The following is a 24,998-nucleotide window of genomic DNA, read 5'->3' as shown; positions in this document are numbered from 1 at the left end:
AGTAGGCACTCAATAATTTCCCTAAATAAATGAGCAGATGATTAAGTTTAGACTTTTACAATCATTTCTGATGTTGCTCTCACACCCTGGCTGCCACCTACTGTCAAAAAGTTTCCTCCACAGGGAACCAAACCCTTAGCTTCTCTCCCGCAGGAGCCCTCTCTTTCTGAGACACACCAGAACGTCCACACAGCCCTTGGTTGACGGATTTTTTCCAAAGGATTAGGAGGAAATCATCTCAGGCAAAGATACTCTGTGGTTTGATATTAGGATGAGTCTTGTACAGATAAATGTTTGAAGCCAGGAAAATATTATAGCACCGAGTGGAAAGCGTGCGTGTGTGGACAGCACTGGGAGCACACAGGCGCTGCTCCATGGGAGTATGGCCAGTTATTTTTAAGTCGCCTCCATGTTAGTACAGCTGTGAGTGGTCTGTGAATAGGGTTCTACATCCCCAGGCTGTGGAAGGGACCTCAGCCCAGTGTAACCCCACCTATGACCGGCTCAGGGGGCTCCCTGGTGTCCTGCCATCTCTCTGGTGCCAGCTTGAGCTCCTCTGCGTTGGCAAATGATGCTGAGAAGAAATCTGTATTTCACAGCCCTTGGGTACCATAAAACTCTTCCTCGGGCACTGGGCCCTCAGCCAGCCCTCCCTGTCCACAGCCCTGTCAAGGCCTCTGGATGAGAAATGAATTTCTGTGTTCCATTTTAGTTCTGCCTTGCTAGAGGGTAGCCCTGCCCACCTGCCTTCTGTGGTTTGGCACTTCTCAAACTTGAAGGTCAAGTCCATAGCAAGCATGGGCCTCTGTGACTCTATAAGTTACTTGGAGAGCATTAGCTAACAAGGCTTGAAGGAGACATCCAAGCCTCAGGAGGAGGAACCAAAGTTTTCAACTGTGGAGTGAAAGTCTAAAGGCGAGATTCCACGTGGTGTCTTAAGATTTCCAGGGATACGGGGATTCAGGTGTGATGACTCACGTCTTTAATCCCAGCACTTCGGAGTGTAGGAGAATCACTGTGAGTTCGAGGCCAGCCTGGTCTACAAAAGCAAGTCTAAGACAGCCAAGGCTACACAAGAAACCCTGTCTCGAAAAACAAAAAACAAAAAAACAAACAAACAAAAAAGACGCCTTGGGATACAGAAAATGGAAACCAAATCACAGCAAACCCATGTGTTGGGTAGAGCTTGAGAGGTGTTTCCAGAATTCTTTTGATCATATCAGCAGGGTCAGTGGAGGGACAACCCACCTCACACACTGCCATCTTCAGGCCAGCTTCTGGATTCTCTCAGGCCACTGGTCTCTACTCTTCAGCTGCCTGCCTTTCCTCAGCCCCCTACCCCCACCCTCTCTGCCTTTCTGCCTGCACCCCCATCTCCACGAGTCCTCAGCACTCCAGGGCCTGTGTTTGGCACGGTATTGTGAGTCCAACAGGATTTCACTGAGATGTCCCAAAGGAAGCTTCGCTCCAGGCAAGCCCTGCTGAGCAGCACAGGCAGCCCCAGTGTCTGTCTGCTGCTGGCTCTGCTTCCTGTCACTCAGCAGGAGTGTCCCCAGTCAGCTGTCACAGAGGGAGTCCGGGCAGCACAGTTTCAGAAGGAGTTGGCTAGACAGCAGCTTGCCTTCCCGTCTATGTGCGTGGGCACCAGTGTCGTCTCAGAGCTGACCTGAAACAGCTGGAGCACTTTACTCCTGCATTTGAATATGCGACAGCCAAGGCCAGGTGTCACACAGCTTTCTCCTCAGGTTGTAGGTGGCTGCACACTCACACGGAGGGACTGAAGCAAGTGGGGGCCTCTTTTCCTCTTTCTTCATATTTGTGTGTCCTACACACATGTGTGTTTGTGTGTGTGTGTGTTTGTGTGTGTGTGTGTGTGTGTGTGTGTGTGTGCAGGTATGTACATGCGTGCATGCACCTGTGGAGGCCAAAGGTCAGTGTCTGGTGTGTTTCTCAATCACTTCCACCTTATTATTATTTTTTTAAAGATGAGGGCCCCTCCTGAACCATGGAGCTAACCAAGGGGCTAAACTGTCTGGGTAGCACTGGGAGTCCAGGTGCACACACCATCATCATGCTGGGCTGTTAGTGGGCACTGGGGCTCCAAGTCAGGTTTTTGTGTTTGCACAGGTGATATACCCACTGAGTCAACTCCCCCGTCCCCCATCTTCCTCCCGTCCTGTCATCACTGGCTCTGCCCTCATGACCTGAGCTAAGTCTGGTTACCTCTCTATACCATCACATGGGGCTTATAGCTTCAACATGTGATTCGGGGTACCACAATATTCTGACTTTTACTGTGCTTTCATGGTCTTTCCCATGCTGTCTCTCACTGGATGCCTCTGCATACCACAAGAGCACTGGGTTCTGCTCTTTGGGAACCACGCTAACAGAAGAATTTGTCTTATTACCCGACAGGAACTCACCTGATGAGTGCAGTGTGAGCAAAGGTGGAAAGATGGTGGGCAGCCCTGACACCGTGGGCATGAACTACAGCAGCTACATGGAGGAGAAGCACGTGCCGCCCCCTAATATGACCACAAATGAACGCAGAGTGATCGTCCCTGCAGGTCAGAGGTCTTGAAATTTTGTTCTGGTTAACAAGCCATGCCTCCCTGGAAAGACAAACCTCCTCACTGCTCTCTGCTCCATCGCCTGTCACTCAGCCCTCACCTGTCTCTCTCATTGTCCTTCCATTCACCCCATCGGGGGTCTTTATCGTCATCTTCCTGTTTAGAATGCAGGTACCATCTTCAGGGCCAAATGCACTGTGCGGTACAAGCCAGCTCCCTCTGGGTGTTAAGCAAGGGCAAGTAGAATAAAGAGTGTCTCACTGCCAGGCACGCGCCCTGTCAGGCGTGTCACTACAAGGCTCTCAGCAGACCAGGAAGATGGCTTGATGACGTCAGGGCACCGGGCATCCCTCCTTCAGGGATGTGCCTGCTTTGGTGCATGTAGTAAAATGCTCAGTCAGAGGCTGCAACTGTGACAGACTTCTGTGCCTTAGGGAGGGGCCAGAGTGCTCTAGATGCTTGGAGGAAGGCAGGTGGCGCCATTTGGGCTTACTCACCACCACAGAGCTGTGTGCTTTGAGGCCACCTTGCCTGCCACTGTACTTAGCATGCAGGATAGAAATGCAGACATCCTGGGCTCTGTCCTGATGAGCACTGGCTGCACCAGACACTGAGAGTGTGGATGGGAGGGAGGACGAGGAGCCATGGCTGGACACAAGTGTGTTTTGGAGAGAGGACGAGGAGCCACGGCTGGACATTGAGTGTGTTTTGGAGAGAGGACGAGGAGCCATGGTTGGACATGAGTGTTTTGGAGGGAGGACAAGGAGGCCTGGCCTGACATGAGGAGCAGGAAGTAGAAATGCAAGGGAAGCTGACCCCAGCCCACCTGCCCCATTGCTCTCCTCTTGAAGAACTTTAACTCTTTACCCATTATGTAAGACAGAGGACCCAGCTGAGAGAGCCTGTTTGAAGCAGCCATTCTGCCCTTGTGGATGGTGCTGCTTTGGGCCTTTTGTGTTTCTGAGGGATCGTCAGGATGGTTCTGTATCGTCCTCTGCAGTGAAGACAGACTTGAGTCTTTCCACAGAGCAACAAGAAGAAAAGGACCTTCCAGTCAGGCCAGAGTGCTGGCTGGACAGAGCAAAGGACGCATCTGCAGCTGGACTGCAGCTGGCACTGTCTAGAGGGCTGTTTCTTCATCCTGAGGGAAGCTTTCTTTCAGCTGCCGACTCCTTGGGTTGCTTCACGCTGGTGAAGGCAGTTTTTCAGTTAATGGCGTTGGTAAAGAGAGCAAGCTGGGCATGACTTTGCAAGTTGTGAGTTTTTCAGTTATTGGTCAAGGCCCAGGTATGTGTGTTCACACATTCACAGATGCACATGCACACACATACTGCTATGCAATTTGAATGGTCGTGCAGCACAGACATGGGATGGCAGGGTCCCAGGTAGTTATGGGCTGTTTCCTGCATCCCTTCCTCAGCGATCCCGTACTCCTCACCCAGGCACCCTTGGGGTGTGGAATGCTCCACACACACCAAAACCTTCAGACTGGAGTCTGCATGGCTCCTGGAATGCCTGCTGGCCAGATGTGGTACCTTGCACCCAACAATGCGAAACAGAAGCCGTAGTTACTCTCAAGTGTTTACTCTTTCTATCATTACACACTGACCTTCAAGTCCAGGTGGAGGTGGGCAGAGAAGGAGACAGGGATACCGAGACAGAGAAGGAGAGAGCGGGAGAGACAGAGAGATGCAGAGAAAGTGTGTGTGTGTGAGAGAGAGAGAGAGAGAGAGGGAGGGGGGCAGGAAACTTGGCAACTGTGTGCCTATGTACAACCTTTGGGCTTAAAGTTCATTTCGAAAAGTTATTCCATTAACTTTGATTTTGAGGGGCTAGAGAGATGACTCAGAGGTTTAGAGCACTGACTGCTTGCTCTTCCAGAGGTCCTGAGTTCAGTTCCCAGCAACCACATGGTGACTCTCAACCATCTATAATGTGACCTAATGCCCTCTTCTGGCGTCCAGGCATATAGCAGGCAGAACACTATATAAATAATAAATAAATAATTAAAAAAAAACTTTGATTTTGAGTCCCACTATCTTCAGTTAATTCAGGAGCTAAGAAACCTAGAAAATACTCATGAGGAGGAATCCTAAACATGCTCTTATGGGTGCATACGCCATAATCAGATATAATTACACTGCTTCCTATGAATTTAAGAAACACTGTATGTACAGACATACACAACTTTAGAGTAAAGAGATAAAGTCTGTGGACAACAGGAAGTGTGTAATAGGGAGGGAGGCCAACATGTGGTACACATCATATATGTGCAAAGGTGAATATATGTGCATTCCTCCACTTGCTGTGAAATTGCATACCACTCAGTCCATGGTAAATTGAGGTAGTGTTAGTCACACACACATTTACTACTCTCCTCTAGTAAGCATGCCTGCTTAGCCTCGCCAACTTTAGGCCTGTCTGGGACACCCGCAGTAGCCAAATGACCAAAACAAAGCCTTATAATAAAGTGCTAAGCGGCTCAGGTGAACGGTCCTTCCGGTAGTTTAGGGGTAGCTCACTGCTCAGCCTCATTTGGTGTCAGCTTGGACTTGCGTTGTGACGCGTAGTACCGAGCCCAAAGCCCGCACTGTGTCTCCTGTTCTGGGTTCCTAACCACAGCCCAAATGGAGGTGTAGGTTTAACTCGAAGGTCTGATTTCCAGCATTTTACAAGGCCGTGGCCACAGACCGGTGTAGAAGTGGTGGAGTCCACAGCACGGGGTGTGGGTTCTCTAAACAGCTAAGCATTTGCAGCTCACACGCGTCTGCCGTCAAGGACAGTGTCCTTTGTGTGCCGAGAGCCTCTCTGTTCTTACATGCATGTAGAGCCAAGGCTACTAGTTAGTTATTGATGGTGTCTAGCAGGGTGTGCTAACGGCGTGGGCTACTAAAGAGGCGGAATACTCAGTCTTCACTGACAAATACTGACCAAATACAGTGGGACCTCTGGGTTTAGCAGCTTAGATCAATTTTTGAAAGATGTTTGGTTTTTTTTCCCCCTAAAATGGGTGCTAAAATGTTGAGCTTTTAGAACAACTCTGTTTTCCCCACATTTTAGTTTTAGCTCAAACCCTTTGATGTCAGTATCTCAGAGACTGAGTGGCCACACCCATACCCTCCCTCGATCTGCGTTTTCTAAGCTTTCCCCTGTGTTCCGTCACCGTGGACAAAGGCTCCCAAGAGATGGACTCCTTCCTCCCCAGCCTCCGAGCACTCATGGTGGAAAGCCCTTGAGCTGGGTTTTACCCATCCCTCCATGTTGGATCGCCTAAGCAGTGTCCATGAACATCCATTACTCACATACCAATCTCTCTTGTAGGAGAGAGGCAAAGTGCTGAGGTCAACAAGTCCCACCCGTGTGGCATAAACGGGTGACAGGAGGATGAAAGTTCAAGCTAATGACTCTGATGAATGTTCTGGAATATCTGAGCAAAGGGAGCCAGTGGGGAGAAACAAACAGGTCACCAAGGTTTCGTTTATAGCTATCATGAGCCCTCTCCAGTCCCCACCATGTCCTCGGCTTCCTCGGTTTCTCTCAGCATCTGCCCTTTCCTCAGCCGCTCCTGGGCCTTCAGGCAAGCTGCTGTATACACCCTGCATCTTCAGCCCCAGTGCCTGTGCTGTTAGGGCAACTGTGGCTCACTTCTTCCTTTGCTGACAAGCTCCCCTGGGCCTTCGGGACCTTTGCAGCACTGCTCCTCGGGCCTCAGGCCTCTTGCAAATCAGCCAGAGCTCTTACGACATCTAACCGATCGATTCCTACCACCTTTTTGCATCGCCATATCTGCATAAGGCGTGCATATGCTTGCATAAATAGGGACATTAGGATTTAATTCTAAAATGAATCCAAGACACAGATATGTGATCCAAACTGCTGGTCGAATCAAAGTTTAGACTCAGTGCAAACAATCAGAGGCAACTGAAACTATGTGACGGGAGAGTGAAGTCATGCTGACAACAGGCTTGGTCAGGATGCTGCAGGTTAGCCTCTGCGGTGGCTTTGAGCTTTCTGGTAGTCAAGATAAAAAGTGCACTTGGGGGAAACGATTAAAAAGTTGTTTTATAGGAAAGGTAATGCTTATCTCATCACTGAATCCTGAAAGCAGTGTCCCCAGAGACCGCAGGCCCAGCCGCCTTCCTGCAGTGGTTGTGGCTGAGCATGTCAAAAGCCCAAGTCTCCTGATGCACTGTGAAAAGGCTGAGCGAGTTACAGTGGAGCCAGCCCACGGAAGTCAACGGCACGTACTGGAGACTCTTTGGTGGCTTCATGTGACAGAGTTTGGATTCTCAGAGCAATAGAGGACCAACGTGGCATTGCTGGGCTGGAAATGGATAGACAGACAGCAAGGGCTGGTGTCCCCCATCCCGGGCTCTGTTAGTTCAGCAGCGCGTTTTTCCCACACCAGCATTTATTGGGAGGTTGTGTGTGGCTACACTGTAAAGCATCTGAAGTGCCCACAGTGCTGGCAATAACTCTTGCTTATTAGCAGGAATCAGAGGATCAGGGGAGCTTCAGGGTGACTGTAAATTTCAGATCAATGTCTTCCTTTATAAACATGAGAAAACAAATATTCTAGAGATAAAAAATGCTGTCCAGGTGTCACGTGTACGGCCGAGTGGGGCCAGAGCCAATCTCGGGCTTGCAAAGCACCCACACGAGGGCCTGTAATCAGTCTTTCATCTTGCTTTGTCACCCCACGAAGCACTCCTGGTGACCCCGCCCATTAGGTCACGTTTCTGTACACTTCTGTTTGAACTCCTGCTGTTCCAACCACCAAGCTAGTGAGAACTGAAACCCTGAGGTCAGTGTTCATTTTTATCTGTCCAGCTATCAGCTGATGGTGGTTGAGGAAATTGCATGGGGTCATATGTAAGACTGAAAAGTCACAAAATGACATGATGACAGCTGACACCTGCTGCTTACACAGGACTGTTGGGTGCTAGGACACAGCATTTCTGGAAGTGGTGAGTCCCTGCCCAGACTCAAAGTGGGCAATAGTAACTGTTCCATTCTGCTGAGAGGCTGTAGCCAGTGTGGTGGGAAGTCGGAATTCTAACCCAGCCGGTGTGACTCCCGTGTAGACTCTTAATCCATGTGACACCAACACAAACACCCGAGAAAAGGTAGAGGAGAATGTGGGGGGGACTGTCGAATTACTCTGAGACTGCAGCAGCCCTCTCCACGTTCTGGATGAGGAAGAAAGTCACTATGGGAACACACAGGAATCTATAGACCGAGTCCACTTTATTATATAACTTGAGGGTAAATTTTAAATTTCAGGCAAAAGTGTGAGTCTGTTGCTAGCTGTCCCTCACTTCAGAACAACAACAACAAAAATGGACCTCAACCAAAAGTTGGTGAGGTAAAAATCTAAAGAGAAATGGCTACAAAGAAATAGCCTGAATCTCTGCCTAGTTTCACTTATGCCTTGGTGGCCAAAACACAACAGAAGAGAGAGAGGGTTTATTTCCTTTTCACAGTCCCAGGCTACGATTTTCCACCTTGGGGTGGTCACAGTGACAGGGGGGTAAGATGGCTATCACATCACACCACAGCCAGGAGCAGGGAGAAACGCTTATGGTCGGCTCTGTTTCTCCACTGTGTACAGTTCAGACCCTTCGCCTAGGGAATGGTGCCGCCTGCGGGGGGCTAGGACCTCTCCCATCGATAAGCTCACAAGCCGCCCCAACACAGAAAGCCCTTCATTGGGAGTCTCCTCCCACGTGATTGTAGGATGTGTCAATGTCCACCATGGCCTCCTAGGTAGAATAGGAGCAAAGTAAAAGGGCGGTGCTGCCGTGTAAGAGACGGGATTGCGAGTGAGGCCCTCCATGTTCCTGCTGTTACCTGAGAAAGAGAGAGCTCCGATGATAAAAACTTTTAGCTTATTTTAAACAATAGCAAGAAATAACATGAAAACGGCCAAAGCAGTAGGAGTCGGTGAAAAGAGATCAACCTGGGGCTGCAACAGTGGCTCACAGTGGTGAAGGGCACTGGCTGCTGTTGGAAAAGGTCTAAGTTCCATTCCCAGCACCACAGAGCCGCTCACAACTGCCCGTAGCTCTAAGTCCAGGGGATCCGATGCCCTCTGCTGGTCTCCACCGGCACTGCATGCTGCGGTGCAAAGCATGCCGAGGGGACACCTATACCGTAAAATAAGAGAAAAAGTAAATGAATTCCTAGGAAAGGATGGGGAAAAAAGAGCTAGCAAAGCAAGAGAAAGGATGAAATCTAGAGGGAATGATAAAATAACTCACCCAAAGCAATGATGTGGTGTTTATGAAAGCATTTTACACACACACACACACACACACACACACACACACACACACACACACTAAAATAATGGATAGTAAACAGCTGGAATGAGACATATTAATCAAAAGCTAATGAAAATCTGAAAAATAAAGCTTAAAATAAAACATGGACAACTAAGATTTTAGGCAGAGCTTTATCGGGAATGACATAGGTTTATTATGTAATGTTAAATTTATATAAAGGGCATAATGATGGTAAAATTATATTTACCTAGTAACGTAGCCTCAGAGTAAATACACAGTCATGAGGGAGACAGACAAATCCATTTCAGTGAGTGAGCTTGGTTCGCTTTTCTCAGTAATTGATAGGCCACTGACAAAATGCCACGTATGTATGCAATGTATGTGTCTATATGTTAATTCTAGAACTCTGCATGCAACAGGTAATATAAACTTTTAAACACTCAAGGGGACATTTACAGGTATTGCCGTGGTCTTGGCCATCACAAAGATCAGCGAACCAGAGTGTTAAATATCTATGCTGTAATAGTCCTTGCTCTCTGGCCAACCTGCAATAAAAGTAAACACTCGTACCAAGAGGGCAGATTAAAGCAAACCACAAGCAGCAGCTAGACTTCTGAGAGTTCCAGAAACAGCTTTGAGGAAGTCTTTCTATTGGAGTCAAATTTCAGTTTGTGACCTTGAGTGCTTCTGAAATCTGGCTCCCTCAGGGGCTTGCTTGGTAAACAGGGTTCTGCCCTCATCAGGAGGCCGGAAGTTGGCTCCTGTTTTCCTAGGCTAGTCTTAGATTCAGATAGCCTGACTTGTCTCAGCCTGGTTTAGTCAACAAAGCTCTTCTTCTGCTAGTCCTTTGGTATGGCCTGGGGGCACTTTTTTTTTTTTTTTTTTTTTTACTGTATATTCCACATTTTTCATAACCAAGAGTGACTTGTCTGTTGGGAAGGAACAGTATTTGTCACTGATATTTTTTCAGCAGTTCAGATCATGTTTAATCTTATTCACTAGAATGAGGTCTTTTGAATTGGAAGTGTTGGGCCCATGCAAGGGGCTGTTTCATCACAGTGCAGTATGCTATTGACAACACAGTACCTTTGTGCCTAATTTCAGTCAATATCTATTAAAACTTTCCTGGCAGCTGATAAACTCAACTGGACCAGAATCTTGTTTCATGGAAATAGAAGAAAGACTTTTTTTTTTTTTTTTTAATTACATGTTAATTCATTTACTGTGTAGGTAGATGTGGGCTCTCCACAGCTGGAGTGTGAAGGTCAGAGGACAATTTGGGCGTGTCATTTCTCTCCCACCACCATGTGGGCCCTGGGGAATCACACTTAGGTTGTCATCTCACCAGACACAGACTGTCCTTCCTCAGGTGTGTCTCTCCCACACAGTAAGACTAATGTAGCTCAGGAGCTCGCTCTGTATGGGGCTATACTGTAGGTGTTAAGATCCAGCTGGCTAAAATAGAGTTAATAAACATTTGGACTGCCAACCGTGCAATGTGAGATACAGACAACAGAGGAGGGTTTTCACTCCCTTGCTGTGGGTTCTTGCCCTATGCTGACCTTGGAAACCACCGTGACATGGCTGTTTCCCAAACAGTCCCACTTCCCAGGAGGAGGCTGGACACAAGTGTCTTATCTTCATTGGCTTGTGTTTTATTCAACAGAAGCACCTCCAAAAGGCTCTTAAAATAAGAGATAAATCAGGCTTTTGTGTACAGAGGAAGGGTCAGCCCCGGAAGTTAAACAGATTATTTCATTTTCACCGAGTCGACTTTGCAAGCCCTCTGGTGTGGGCGATTTCTTGCCTGCAGTCTGTTACTGTTGGCCAAGTGCTTTCACACACATTATCTCATTGGCTTTTCCAACTGCCCTGCCCCCTCAATGGTTCATTTAATTAGGCATAGGAAAATAAGACTAATTCTAGAGAAAGTAACATTTACACCCAGTAAGAGAGGGAACCGGAGCCCGAGCACGCATTGCTGACTCTCGAGAGAGTCTTCTGTCTTCGTCACTGAGTTCTCTATGCTTAGCGTAATTAAAGATGCCTTCCCATGCCTCACAAGTTCCCACTGACTCTGAAATTCCACATTGTAAAGTTTTACCTCCTCAGTGTCCCCTTCCCTGTGACCTGTCTGTGTCTGTCCCTCACCTCCATCACCCCTTGTGTCTTCTAGTTGTCTCCTCTATCTCTGCTCCCTGTCGCTGTCTCATTCTGTACCCTCCATCCTCATCTTCGTCTGTCTCCTTATTTCTGCCTCTCATGCCTCATCTTTATCTCCAGCTCCCATTTTCATTCCCCAGTCCTTTGACAAAACCCACTGATGGTTCTCTTTGAGCCACATTAGCTGTAGCAGGGTGGTTCTGAGTCACCTGTACTCGGTTTCACATTACCTGGCTAGGAGTTTGCACAAATATGATTATTGTTTTATTGTTGTGTGAGTGTACATGTGTACCCACACATTTCACTTTAGCAGAGCTGACTGTGCGTGTGGAGGCCAGAGGACTCCCAGGACTCATCAGATAGGCCAGGCTGACTAACCAGAGAGCCCCAGGATCTACCTTCCTCTGCTTTCAACTTCACTCTACTACACCCAGCTTTTTTCTTGAGTAGGTTCTGGGACTTGAACTCAGATCTTTGTGCTTGCAAAGCAGACACTTTAGCGACAGAGACATCTTCTCAGCCCTGTTCATATTCTTTTTGTAATCTGTAGTTAGCACTCTCTTTCAGGTAAACACACCAGTAGATTTTGAAGAGATGCCTCTTTAAATGAATGAGTGAAAGTGAAAACAATGGAAAAGAAACCCAGATCTCTCCAGGGCGCTGTCTGGGCCACAGTAGAGACAGGAGGATGAAGATCGGTGTGGGCCTGGGTTCTTTTTGTCATTCCCCAGGATGCAGCTTCTCTCGCTGTGGCTCACTAAGCTTGGCCACAGGCTTGTACTGTCTGGAGCTGTGGGGGAGGGTCCGCTGAGGCTGTGACTAGCATGTGGTCACACTGGGGTGCACTCTGCTTGGAGACTTGCCTTTAGATGCTGACTGAGTCTGTCCTAATTCCCTTCTAGACCCCACTCTGTGGAGCACAGACCACGTCCGGCAGTGGCTGGAGTGGGCGGTGAAAGAATACGGCCTTCTAGACGTGGACGTCTTGTTATTTCAGAGCATAGATGGGAAGGAGCTGTGCAAGATGACGAAGGACGACTTCCAGAGGCTCACTCCAAGCTACAACGCTGACATCCTTCTCTCACATCTCCACTACCTCAGAGAGAGTAAGCAGCCTGCCCTCAGGAGCCATGGCTGTTGCCGTGGCTGCAGACCCAACTTCAGTGGGCTCAGACAGGGTGGTCCCCAGCATCCTCTTGCTCTCACACAATGCCCGTGTCTGACCTGAGAGGGACCATGCAGTAGAACTTCGTGACTCAGCTGAACACTGCAGTCTCTCCTGGTGTTAAGGTGGCAACATCTCCGTCCTCCTGGGTTCCCAAGACCAGGAAGATGGAGTGTTGCAGAGAAGTGGCCATCCTTGCTAGTTTCCATGATGCTCCGAACTGGAAGGGGCAGAGAAGTCTCCTCCTTGACGGGAGTGTGAGTAGTCACCTTCCTGTAAGCAGTGAGAGCCCCTTCCTGTGAGCAGTGAGAGCCCCTTCCTGTGAGCGGTGTGAGCCACTTCCTGTGAGCGGTGTGAGCCCCTTCCTGGGAGCCGTGTGAGCCCCTTCCTGGGAGCGCTGTGAGCTCCTCCTCCCATCCAGTGTGAACACAGAGGGGAGGGTTTTCACTTTCTGTCAAGAGAGTAGGTGCATACTGGTCAGTAGTGGCACGAGCCTGAAGAACTGATGCAGGGCAACTCCGAGACTGGTCTGAAGGGATCCCGAGTGCAAGTGGGTGGAGTGACTCCCTTGGTGGCTTTGCCTGGCGTCCCATACACTTCTCTCCTGCGCGAAGTCTCCCCGTTTAGTATTTAGCATATTAACCAGTATCACAGGGTCTAGATGTTTCCAACAGCTCCTATTGCTATGGCGGGGAGGTGTGTTTTCCTTTCTTCTTGATCCTGTTTAGTTTCTAGGAAGGTCTTTCTCTCCCTCTGTTCACCTCAGTGTTGCTCTGTGTTTTGTTTTGTTTTTTTGTAGCTCCCCTTCCACATTTGACTTCCGATGACGTTGATAAGGCTTTACAAAACTCTCCGCGGTTAATGCATGCTAGAAACACAGGTAATGCTAGCCCCTCCCCGCCACAGGGACAAGTGTGGGCTCCTATCTGCAGGAGCATGCTTTCACCTGGAGCCCATGGTGGAGGCTAGAAGGCAGGTGCAGAGGTCAAGCGCTGGGTATTGGAGCACTTTCCATGATTTCCACCACAACCATGTTGGCCATGGAAGGATTTTTTTTCCCCAACCAACCGTACAAAACCACTTCAGTCCCCCAACATCTCCCACTGTTAGTCCCATTGCACCAGTGTCATTGCCATTGAAGATAAAAAGCTCCCTAATACAAAGGGCCACCCCATGGGTCTGTTGCTCTTTGTTTCCATGCTTTCTTAAAGCAGTATTTTCTAGGATACCCTGGTATTTCCCAGATAGTGTTGGGCCATTGGACTTGCATTGATTTAATCTTTTGGGCAGTAGAAAGAAAGTTTGCTACTTTACGCAAATCCTCCTTCTGTGGGGGGAAACTAAAGCTGGTCCCTGACCTGGCGCCTGCCTTCCGGTCTCTAACTGCAGGCTCTGCATTTGTGTCCGTGGCATGCCTGAGCCGAACAAGCAGAGCTTCTCAAGGCCCCTGGTCCTGACTAACCTTCCCCCCATCTCTCAGCACGTTTGGGGGTTCTCTGTGTATAAATGGCTTACTCATGTTCCACATGCTCACCTCCCTCCCGTCCTGATGGTGCCACTGGTGGATGCATGGCCACTTGCTGTTCGCCTACTGGGCTAGCCTAAGACTGCCCCCTGTGGGGTACCCTGGCAGCACCCAGCCAGGGGTGAAAGCTGCAAGAGCCAGAAACCTCTTGTCCCGACCCCTGGTCATCCTGCCTGAGCGGGATAGCAGCTTAGCAGTTACTCTCCTTTTATTTACAATGTCTGGTCATGCGAACTGAGCCTCGGCCTGCTTGTTCGTAGGACATAGCTGGTTCGTCTGTCTTGGTCTTCAATATCCAAAACCAGTGTGCTTTTAATGTGACGTAAAGGGCTCTAAGTTGCTCCCTTCTCAATCTGCATTTCACGTATCAACAGGCTGATGATCTTGTGGTCAGAATTAGCAAAGAACTTAGATAGAGTCACGTCCTCCCCCTACCCACACCCCAGGAAACACCTCCGAGCCACTCGGACTCTCACGTCACGCTCATTTAGAAATCTTAACAGCTCTTTTAACAGTAACTAGAAATTCCACAGAAGGTGTTAATTCATTGAGTGTATTCTAGCTAAGCACAGAGGCAGCCAAAGGGCTGAATGTCCAAGGGGAAATTTCCTCAACTGTGGAGATGACCCCTGACTGAAGGAAAGAAGAAGAATCATGTATTTGAACAGGGATGGGGACTGATTTTTGAATACACTCCACAGGGTCTTAGTCGAAGTATGTATGCTTCTTTCCAAGATCTGTTAAAATATTTTGTGAGTCATAGACAATTTATGGCAGATAAGTAGCTGTGCCACAAACAATTTTTAATAAAGTGAGATTGCTGGTGGGACGCAGGTGGGCTGGCTCTGCCAAGAAGCCGATGAAGAAATAATAAACAAAGTGTAATATTTCAAGCACAAGGGAGACCCATGTCTGATCAGGGTCTGTTTGCCAAGAGGTACCCCCAACATTATGGGGTGAGGCAGGTTGGCAGGGAGACTCATGTCTGATCAGGGTCTGTTTGCCGAGAGGCACCCCCAACATTACAGGGTGAGGCAGGTTGGCAGGGAGACTCATGTCTGATCAGGGTCTGTTTGCCGAGAGCCCCCCTTCCAACATTACAGGGTAAGGCAGGTTGGCAGGGAGACCCATGTCTGATCAGGGAATGTTTGCTGAGAGCTCCCCCCAACATTACGGGATGAGGCAGGTTGGCAGGGAGACCCATGTCTGATCAGGGAATGTTTGCCGAGAGCTCCCCCCAACATTACGGGATGAGGCAGGTTGGCACTGATGCTCAGGTCAACAAGTCACCGTGAAGGACCCTCACACTTTGTCTTTCCTTTTGTCTGCAGGGGGTGCAGCTTTTATTTTCCCAAATACTTCAGTATATCCCGAAGCTACGCAAAGAATTACAACTAGGCCAGGTACGCTAACACCCCTGTGTGATTGCTTCATTGAGAGACTCCCAGATGCCCCAATTAGACCCAGGACCTCAGCCCATGACCCCAGGAGCATGTCCTGGACCTGAAATGTAGTGCATTGCAATCAGTCTTTCCCTGCCCCTGTTGCTGGGCAACCAGGACTCAGTCCGATTGCTGCATCCAGAGACCACAGTAGAGGGTCCAAGCTGTGGGATCAGAGACAGACCAGGGCCTAAGTCGTAGTTTGGACCAATGCCTCGGAGGAGAACCCGCCCCCCCTGCCCCCGTCATGTGAAGGGAAGGGTTGATGTACAATCTGCCCTTTTTGTGGGGAGAGCAACTCCCAGACCATTTTTCAGAGGAGAAGCATCCAGTATATAACATTTACATCAGAGCCATACTTTATGCCTTTTCCGATGATTTAATCAGGTAATTAATTTACGCATCGTTCATGCAAAAATAAACATTTATCTAATGCCAAGCACGGAGTTAGCCTCTGGGAGTGGAAAGCTGGACCAGACTCCGAGTGCCGCCTGCCTTTGCTAGCACATTCCACTAGGCTGTGGGTTGGTTGCATGCCTTGTCTGCGTCTGGCATGGGTGAGCCACAGTGAGCTGGTTTAGCTCAAAGTTCTAGGAGATAATTTAATAGTGTTAACCTGGCACCAGAGACAGCCAGGGTCTGGTCAGTGTTTCATACGAAGCTCTAGGAGTGGCACTGCCGCGAATCCAGAGGCCGTGGAAGGAGTCGCGTCCACGTGAACGCAGCCCTCAGGGGACTGGCTGGATCCCAAAGGAGAAAGCAATACTTGTCAGGGAGAGGACACTGTGCGCTGGGGATGTGTGACCTCTGTGCCCTGCGCCCTCATGGGGATGTGTGACCTCTGTGCCCCACCCCCTCATGGGGATGTGTGACTTCTGTGCCCCGCACCCTCATGGGGACCATGACTACCCTGTAAGTCATAACTGCTCACGCCAGCTTGGACACTGAGGGGACTCACAGTTCCAGGCCGCGCAGCAGAGTTCACAGCCCAGCATGCATGTCTCTCCCGGCTCAGGCTGCCTCTTCGCGCGCCCAGCCATCTGAAGAATGGCTGACGCTGGTTCCAGGCTTGGAAACTCTTTCTTTTGAGGGAAGAAGACAGGCTAGGGCCGGGAACTGGTGGCAACGAGGACGCTTCCTTGGGCTCCTCATACCTCAGCTAGTGATTTCCCCCTCCTCCTCCTCCTCCTCCTCCTCCTCTTCTTCTTCTCTTTCTTGAGAGAGAAAGCTTACTTCTTTGTTCCCAGAAACCACGTGAAAATGCCCAAAGTCCTCTGTCATGTTAGAGGTCAGTAAAGTAACAGATCAGACCCAGGGTTTGCCTTAAGCTCAAACAGCCCCAAGAGCATTGAGAAGGAAGAGCAGAGGTGCCCCTCTCCCTGGCTCCCGGACTTTCTGAACTTGCTGCCTACAATTGCAGCCTGTGGTTCACAGGGAGGGTAGGAATGGGCATGAGTGACTTCGGAGGATTTTGTCTCTGTCTTTGTTTTTTTTTTTTTTTTTTTTAATGCTTCTATGCATAGTTAAAAATAAATTTATAAAAAGAAAGCTTCCTGCAGAACATTTGGCCTTTAAGATTAATTAGTCGATTTGTAAATTAGGGGTTTTTAAAAGCCACCTAAGGAATGCTGGGTGGGTTTTGAAGGGTCTGTGAGCCACTGTGGTTAAACTGGTTGGCGAGACAGGCCAGGGAGCCCTGCCGACACCACCCGTAGGGTGGAGGTGTCGCCTTCTAGGGTTTTTTCTGCACCAATTGTGAAATTAGAAGGAGGGAGGGCACCAGGTAGCAGCAGGGAAGTCTCAAAGACAGCAGACTGCATCAGCAGGAGAAGAAAGGCTTTTATTAGAGGTGAGGAAAGACAGGAGCCCGGCAAGGCACAGCGAGAAGGCCCCTCGGCAGGGCGGGGCAAGGGGCTCTCTTAGTCTGGTGGCAGAGACCCGTGTTCCTGTCCCTGTGTGTCCGTATCCACCCCATCTCTCTAACTTAGCACTAGGCACAGAAGCCTGCTAAGCACCAGCGTTAGCCCCAGAGCAGGCCAGGCTCCTAGGGAATGAGTCCGTTTGGATTCACACCCACCTTCCCTTATACTACAGCACGGCATTGCCAACCTTTCCACAGGACGCCTCCGCCCACGCTCGCCACCCTCTGAACCCTGCTGCCAGACTCGTGCTCGCTTACCCTGCCGCCTCCAGTCACCTACTTCCAAGCCGCTGCCCCAACCTACCTTTTCTTTCTTAAGAGCTGTGTGGCCATCACTCTGGCATCGGCTCAGGACTCAGCAAGGCTGTCTAGCCCAGAGACCCACAGACTCCATTCTCTCTCCCCCTTTCATGTCTCCCCCACCTCCCCCCAAGCTTATGGCTTTGCTTTCCATACTTCTAGATGGAGACCTCAGCTTCTTAAATTCATCTTTGTTGAGTGGACATCTAGACTGGTCCTCTGCTAGGATGCTGGCCCATCACCATGCGTTCTCTGGTTTGGAGACCACTCTTCTGTGATGCTGTCTGCACTTCCCAGCATCTGTACTTATCACCCCCAAACCCTTCTCCAAGCTCCCCTATACAAGCCATTCTCCTCTCCTGTCTCCTTTGTTTGAAGCCACAGGCCTTTGAGATCTCAGGTTAAAGTGTCAGAGACAGGCGCTGGTCCCGGAACCTCCTTAGGCAGCATGTGACCTTATGATGTGGCATCCAGCCTGTCTCCTTACGAGCTGGTCATGGAAAATCTACTCTGTTGCCTGGGAGACATCATGCGGGCCACCCATTTCCCCTTCCTTCACCATGATAGTCCCCGTACTATAGAGCCCATAGACGTGTGCGCTCCCCAGGGTGCTACCAGAAGTGCCTGGGGCTTGTGACCTCCACACACAGCTTTGAGCGGAGTGTGGCCTTGAAGCAGGTGCCTTTTGGGGGAATTCATCCATGGGACCCCAAACGTTGGTGCTTCTCAGCATGACTGAGCTAGGTGAGGCACAGCTGTTGCGCCCCCTCAGTCAGGTGCTGTGTAAGCCTCTGACCTTAGCAGCTGGCTTGCCGCATTCTGGGCTTGTCCCCAGTTCCTGCGCAGCCACATAGATCTGTAAGCATAGTTGAAAACCCCACAATCATTACCCACAGATGCGGGCTCCATGTGTTTGAATCAGGGTTGAAGAATCTAGAAAGATCTGGATGAAGAGAACACAGGCCTAATCTAAAAGTCCCTTTGTCTCCTGGAGGTTTGTAGTTACATTCTAAGCAGTGACTCTGGCTTGCTACTTTGTCTTCCTCTGTTAACTTCGAAAGAACGAGAAGGGAGGCTCACCCACTCTTTCCCACCCCTTCCTTCCTCCAAGGGTCACAAGGGACACTTTGCAGGCATGGTATGGGTTCTGAAGCAGGAGGGAGAATGTGCCAGAGCCAAGTCCTGGTCCTTTAAAATGCAAAGTGACTCTGTGGAGGCCCCTAGATCTGGAAAGCCCCATCCAGTGATCTGAGCCAAAGGAAAATGCTACTTGGTAGAAGTTACCCCTCACTGGGGAGGGGGGTGGCGCAGGGTGATCCTCTGATGTGGTGGGAAGGACGCATCCAGAATTAGAAACTGCTCCTAGCTCTCAGAAGACACACAAAGCTGCCATGTGGGGGTCTACCAGAAAGCTCACACAAAGCTGCCATGTGGGGGTCTACCAGAAAGCTCCCCCTTGTGTCTCCACGCTGTCGGTTTCGTGTGGACCATGGCACATACCATACTTATAAAGCTACCCTAAGATGCTCGTGAGACTGCTTTAATAAGGCTCAGGTTTTTCAATCATTTTTCAACAGCTACAATAGCAGAGTGGGTGCCAGAAAGCCGCCGTCCTGTGCACAAATGTGTGAAGAGGCTAATTACCTCGAAGAAAGAAAGCTCAAAGGAAGTGAAGTGGGCATTAGGCTGCTCACCAAAATTAAATGCAAGATACATTTTTTAATTAAAAAATCCTTTGCTCTTCTATCAGGATGAGTAGCAAAGGTTCATGGGTAGTGATTGTCTAAGCAGCCAGGGGGGTACCAGCATATCCTCAGTGCCAGTGCTGGTTCTGCCACCACCCCAATTGTCTCTCATCCCCAGAAATTTCCAAGGTCAGCATTTCCCAAGGTCACGTCCCACAGGAGGGGGCTTACTGCCACAGCGTGTGACCAGTAGCTGATAAGGAAATGCTGGCACAGACTCTGATGAAAGAAAACAAGAGCAGCATATCTGCCGTGGCGGTGTGTTTGTGAACGTGTTAATCACTGTCCGTGCAAACATCTCAACTACTTGGCTGAAAATTAGACTCAGCTTGGTGGTTGTTATTTCCAAGGAAGGGTGGGGCATGGCTATTCATCTTTCCAGTGATTTTATGAATAAAGAGCCTCCAAATATTAGTTCTAGTGTGACGTTTAGTGTTTTTTTCCAGTCACACTCCATGAGTAGTGCTTTTCTGGGTGGCAGTTGACAAACTGATAGCTCTCTGGTACTTCCGCCTCGGGTCTAGTAAGTCCCTCCAGAGCCTTCCATACTAGACTGTTACAGGGCTATGGTCATATTTGTCTAGTCTGGCTAGCATTCCTGAAGCCATCATCTTTGAGAATTCTTATGAGAGTAGCAGGAATTTTCTCGAGACGTCTTTCGCTCACCTTAGCATGCGTGTGAGCATCCTGGGCCTTGCCCAAACCCTGGCTTTACTCTGTACGTCCAGAGTAAGTGTGTCTTCGGCTGGTGATCCACAGAACACACTTTGAGAAGCAAGGGCCTAGGACACACTTCTGTGATACCCACACTTTTCCTTTTGTAAATAGGCCTCTGTTGGTCTGTCTGTCTGTCTGTCTGCCCCTGAACTAGATGGAGAAACTTACTTATTGATTATGCCTCCTAAAATGGTTTCTGTGCTAAATCTCTGGTTAACCAGTTTTTGAAAAATAAATATTATTACGTTTTATTTAGTGTGGGAGGGAGGGGTGTGTGCACGTGGCACACAAGTGGAAGTCCAAGGACGTCTTAGCAGAGTTTGTCTTAGCCTCTCCTTCTACCATGCAGGGTCTGGGAATCGAACTCACGCCCTAAGGCTTGGAAGCATGCACCTTTGTCCACTGAGCCATCTCGCTGAGTTCCCCTGCCCCCACTTTTTCCTTTCCATTTTAGAAAGAAAACTGCATCAGGTTGAGAATCTGTTTTTAGAATGTTCCCAGAGATGTAAGGCGAAATCTAGTTGTAGCAGATTGATCACAGCGACAGCAACAGGGGTCATTCCCACATGCCCCTCAGCTCTAGAAAAGCTGCGTGTCCAGGAATGTGAACTTGTTCCTGAGAGGGGAGTGAGCACTGGCTGACTCGCCCGAGCCCAGGAGGGTAGAATTTCACAGACCACACGAGTTGTGATGGTTCCATCCAAACAGACTGATTGAATTAAGATCTTTCTAAAGTGTTGGGTCTCGCATCGTTCTCTTTGGGATAGGACCCTAGGAGGGTGTGCAGCGTAGCGGGGGGACTTTGAAAGTGACTCATCAGACTGCTGGTTTTAAATAAGGCTAGCTGATTTGCTTAAAGAGGGGCCCCAAAACACTCTCTGTTCCCGACATGAGCATTTCTGTGGGTTTCAGGTGTTCTAGAATGCCACTTGAGACACTGAGCTGTACCCATCAGCCAAGGACATTTTGTTTTAAAATTCTTTTAACATTTTTCTTTTGTTCTGGGAAAGGGGCTGAGCGTGCAGCCCAGACTGGCCTTGAGCTTAGGGCAATCCTCCTGCCTCCGCCTCCCGCGTGCCTGTATTACAGTCATGAGCCACCGTGCTCTGGTTTGTTCTGAGACAGCGTCTCACATCATCCATAAGTGAGCAGGAGTCTGAGCTGATCCTCCTGCCTCCACAGCCCAAGAGCTGGAGTCGCCAGCGTGAGCTGCTGTGCCTGGATCACAGCTTCAAAACGGCTCCGTGATATGATTGCATGTAGCAGTAGCTTCCATAAATGCATGGTTAATCAGAGCAAGAAAAGTGCTTCTGGGATGTATCTGTGAGGAACGCTGAAGAGACTTAAAAGCTTGATGACCAGTAACAGAACCATCACTAAGAACACAGAGCTGCAGTTACTAAACTTGCAAATACAATGTGTAGTGAAGGTCCATGGCACGAGAGGAACAGTGTGTATAATTACTTAGGAATAATTGGCATAGCTGGGCATGGTGATGCACGCCTTAATCCCAGCACTCGGGAGGCAGAGGCAGGCGGATCACTGTGAGTTTGAGGCCAGCCTGGTCTACAGTGTGAGTCCAGGACAGGCAAAGCTACACGGAGAAACCCTGCCTTGATAAATAAATAAATAAATAAATAAATAAAAAGAAAGAAAGAAAGAATTGGCACGTATATATGCTCAGGGTCGCTGGTACTGTCTTGTAGGACAGTCATTTCAATCTTAACTTTTTTCATGCAATTCACTTTAGAAAGATACTAAATTCTCATAGAAAATGAGAAAGGAGGGCTTTCTTCCTAGAAAATGAACTAGGCCTCTTAAGACTGATGATGTAAACGGGTAAGGTCATGGGGGGGTGTGAGTGGAGAGATGTCCGTGCAGGCAGCTCACTGGAGGGTAAGAAAGCGTCTCATCTCCAGGAAGAGTGCATAAAACGGGGAGGGGGGGCGGGGGGGATCCCAGGCAACAGTCCATGGGTTCATGGTAGTCATGGGCTCTGCCTTGAATACGTTCTGAAGATGATGGAAGTGTGGATTCTGATCCTCCTGTGATAAGTCGGGCTGTGAGAGAGACACTGCCCTGTGACCCTGATTGCAGATCGAGGGGCCGGAGAGGTGGCTCAGCTGGCAAAGGGCTTGCTGTGCAAGCCTGGGGACCTGAGTTCGAGCCCCCCAGTTCTCATGTAGAAATCTGTACCCGGCGACATGTGCCTCATCAGCTGAGTTAAAGCTGTGAGCCCCAGATGAGCCCCAGTGTCCCAGTGACAAAAGCTGCTTCATACAACAGGGCGAATGGCACCTGAGGACAACATTCAAGATTGGCCTCTCTAGTCTCTATGTGCATGTGTACCTGACACATATATAATATAACACACACACACACACACACACACACACACAAGTCAGCAAGCAAGGTCTAGAAGAATCTACCAATGACAGTTTTCAGCTAAATGTAGGAGAGAATTTTTAGATCAACAAAACATGTATATAAATATATATTTATACATTTACATATACTATATAAAATGTGCAAAGTGCAATTTATAGGTAAAACTTAAGTAGATTTTTAAAATGCTTTTTAAATTTTATTGATTCTAAGACACAAAATAAATCTGTTATTTTTTTAAAAGTAGCTTTGTTTTTTAGTCCGTGTATCTGTGTTTTACAGATTTACCTTATGAACCTCCCAGGAGATCAGCCTGGACTGGCCACAGCCACCCCACCCCTCAGTCCAAAGGTACAAGGCTCAGTCCCCACTGCCTTGGTCTGCATGTCGCAAGGCAGGGGTGACCACAGCCAGGGTAAAAATCTAATTTCAGTGGTTGGTCTGTGGTCTTCCCAACGTGTAGACAGCTCCTTCCACTCCTGACAAAACACACGTGGTTGTTAGGCATGGCAAGTCTTTCTGTTTGAGATGTAACCTGCTTTCATAACAGAAAGAGACTGATGTGGACGAATGCGGGTTCCCGGGGGTGTTTACGCACTGATGAGCTAATGGCTGACTTCTCTCACTGTGGCTCTGCTTGGCTTTACTTCATCCCTGGCACCTTGCCCTATTTATTTTACACCATAGTTCATTTCATTCTTTTTTTGTAAGCCAGCTCAAATTTCTTTTTATTATGTTTGTAAGTAATGGCTACAGTAGATTGTTTAAATCATGGGAAATGTTTTAGAATGTTTATATTTGATTTCATTGGAGGGGCAGTTGTAGAGTTAGATAACTGTGCTGACAACACGGAAGATGCGCAGCCTGGTCTGAGTTGCGGCTAATTGTCTTTTTTTCCCCCCTTGGGTTTTTCAGCTGCTCAGCCATCTCCCTCCACAGTGCCCAAAACTGAAGACCAGCGCCCGCAGTTAGGTGCGTTTTGGAAACCGTACTGGGACCCTGACAAAGGTTATAAGGGTTGCTAAAGTGTGTCTCCTTTAAAATGAACTTTGCAACTGTCACATATGTAAAATGAGGTCTAGGTCGTTAGTTGCCCAGTTGGAAGGATTTTACTAAAATCTTGAGATTTTGCTAAAACTTCTCTAAGGCCTGTGAGTTGAACGTGGGCAAGCCATTCTCTTTGCAAGACTTGTCATGGTGTGTACTGGGATGCCAGCCTCTGTCATTGTCACGGTGTGTACTGGGATGCCTGCCTCTGTCACTGTCACGGTGTGTACCGGGATGCCTGTCTCTGTCGCTGTCACGGTGTGTACCGGGATGCCTGCCTCTGTCACTGTCACGGTGTGTACCGGGATGCCTGCCTCTGTCACTGTCACGGTGTGTACCGGGATGCCTGCCTCTGTCACTGTCACGGTGTATACCGGGATGCCTGTCTCTGTCGCTGTCACGGTGTGTACCGGGATGCCTGCCTCTGTCACTGTCACGGTGTATACCGGGATGCCTGTCTCTGTCGCTGTCACGGTGTGTACCGGGATGCCTGCCTCTGTCACTGTCACGGTGTGTACCGGGATGCCTGCCTCTGTCACTGTCACGGTGTGTACCGGGATGCCTGCCTCTGTCACTGTCACGGTGTGTACCGGGATGCCTGCCTCTGTCATTGTCACGGTGTGTACCGGGATGCCTGCCTCTGTCAGGTCTGAGGTAGAAAAACAGTGGAGTGTTGCCCCAGGTCCTGCTTTGTCCCACTTCGCTCCTGGGTTAATGCAGACTGTGGGTTGGTGGTGGGAATCTGGGATGTCGAGTTTGTCTACCAACTATGACGCTTCCAGCAAGAAAGTCTCCTGAGATCCTGTGTGGTATCTACTTCATGTAGGATGTGGAGGCAGGGACCTGGGGGACAGGGGACATTTTCACCTCTGTGAACACAGTTCTGTCAGCCTGACTCATGGTCTTCTATCCTAGATCCTTACCAGATCCTGGGGCCCACCAGTAGCCGCCTCGCTAATCCAGGTGAGTTACCACTTGTGATCCACCTACAGTTTTGAATCAGGGACAATCTCTGAAAGAAATTACAGGGGTGAGAAACTTCTCCAACTGATGAACTGTTTTATTTGCCTTCTTTGAGAAAATGGATCAGGTTGTAAATTAGGATTTTTAGCTCAGCTACGAGGATTATAACCTAACTGGGTTTCCACTGCCTCTCTAGGACGTTGTAACCAATCAAACAGCCTGAGTCTGCCTTGAGCATCAGTGCACTGGTGCAGAGGAGGCTGGGAGTCAGAGGCCGGGGGTTGGAGGCTTCTGAGGTGTGAGGACACCCTCTGCTCCCCGCCTTTCTCCTTGGCTTCTGGATCATCTCTGTGTTTATTGTTATTGTTTTTCCTCTCTATGATTCTGTGTCCAAACTTCCGTGTGTGTGTGTGTGTGTGTGTGTGTGTGTGTGTGTGTGTGTGCGCGCGCGCGCTTGTGTGCGTGTGTGTTTGTGTGTCTGTGTGTGTGCATGCATGTGTCTGTGTATATATGTGTGTGCATGTGCGTGCATGTGTGTGTGCAAGCGTGTGTGTGCATATGTGTGTCTGTGTGTGTGTGTGTGTGTGTGCGCGCGCGCTTGTGTGCGTGTGTGTTTGTGTGTCTGTGTGTGTGCATGCATGTGTCTGTGTATATATGTGTGTGCATGTGCGTGCATGTGTGTGTGCAAGCGTGTGTGTGCATATGTGTGTCTCTGTGTGTGTGTGTGTGTGAGCCTGTGCACACTCGCACGTGCAGGCACGTGATTGTAGA

The 24,998-nt window shown here is 49.1% G+C and overlaps 1 protein-coding gene across 1 annotated transcript in view; it reads left to right on the top strand.

Annotated features, from left to right (window-relative positions):
• Erg (ETS transcription factor ERG) overlaps positions 1-24,998 on the top strand; it is a 99,814-nt gene that overhangs the window by 66,084 nt on the left and 8,732 nt on the right. The window contains exons 3-9 of the mRNA XM_051150298.1: positions 2,416-2,567; positions 11,920-12,123; positions 12,982-13,062; positions 15,039-15,110; positions 22,500-22,568; positions 23,133-23,189; positions 24,180-24,227. Of these exons, the coding sequence (XP_051006255.1) occupies positions 2,416-2,567; positions 11,920-12,123; positions 12,982-13,062; positions 15,039-15,110; positions 22,500-22,568; positions 23,133-23,189; positions 24,180-24,227 (683 nt within the window). The remainder of the gene's footprint in view (positions 1-2,415; positions 2,568-11,919; positions 12,124-12,981; positions 13,063-15,038; positions 15,111-22,499; positions 22,569-23,132; positions 23,190-24,179; positions 24,228-24,998) is intronic.

This window comes from Acomys russatus, chromosome 8 (genome assembly GCF_903995435.1).
Source record: "Acomys russatus chromosome 8, mAcoRus1.1, whole genome shotgun sequence".
NCBI classification, from domain to species: domain Eukaryota; kingdom Metazoa; phylum Chordata; class Mammalia; order Rodentia; family Muridae; genus Acomys; species Acomys russatus.
The sequence above is the reverse complement of the archived record's forward strand: the minus strand, read 5'-3'. Positions and strand labels throughout refer to the sequence as shown.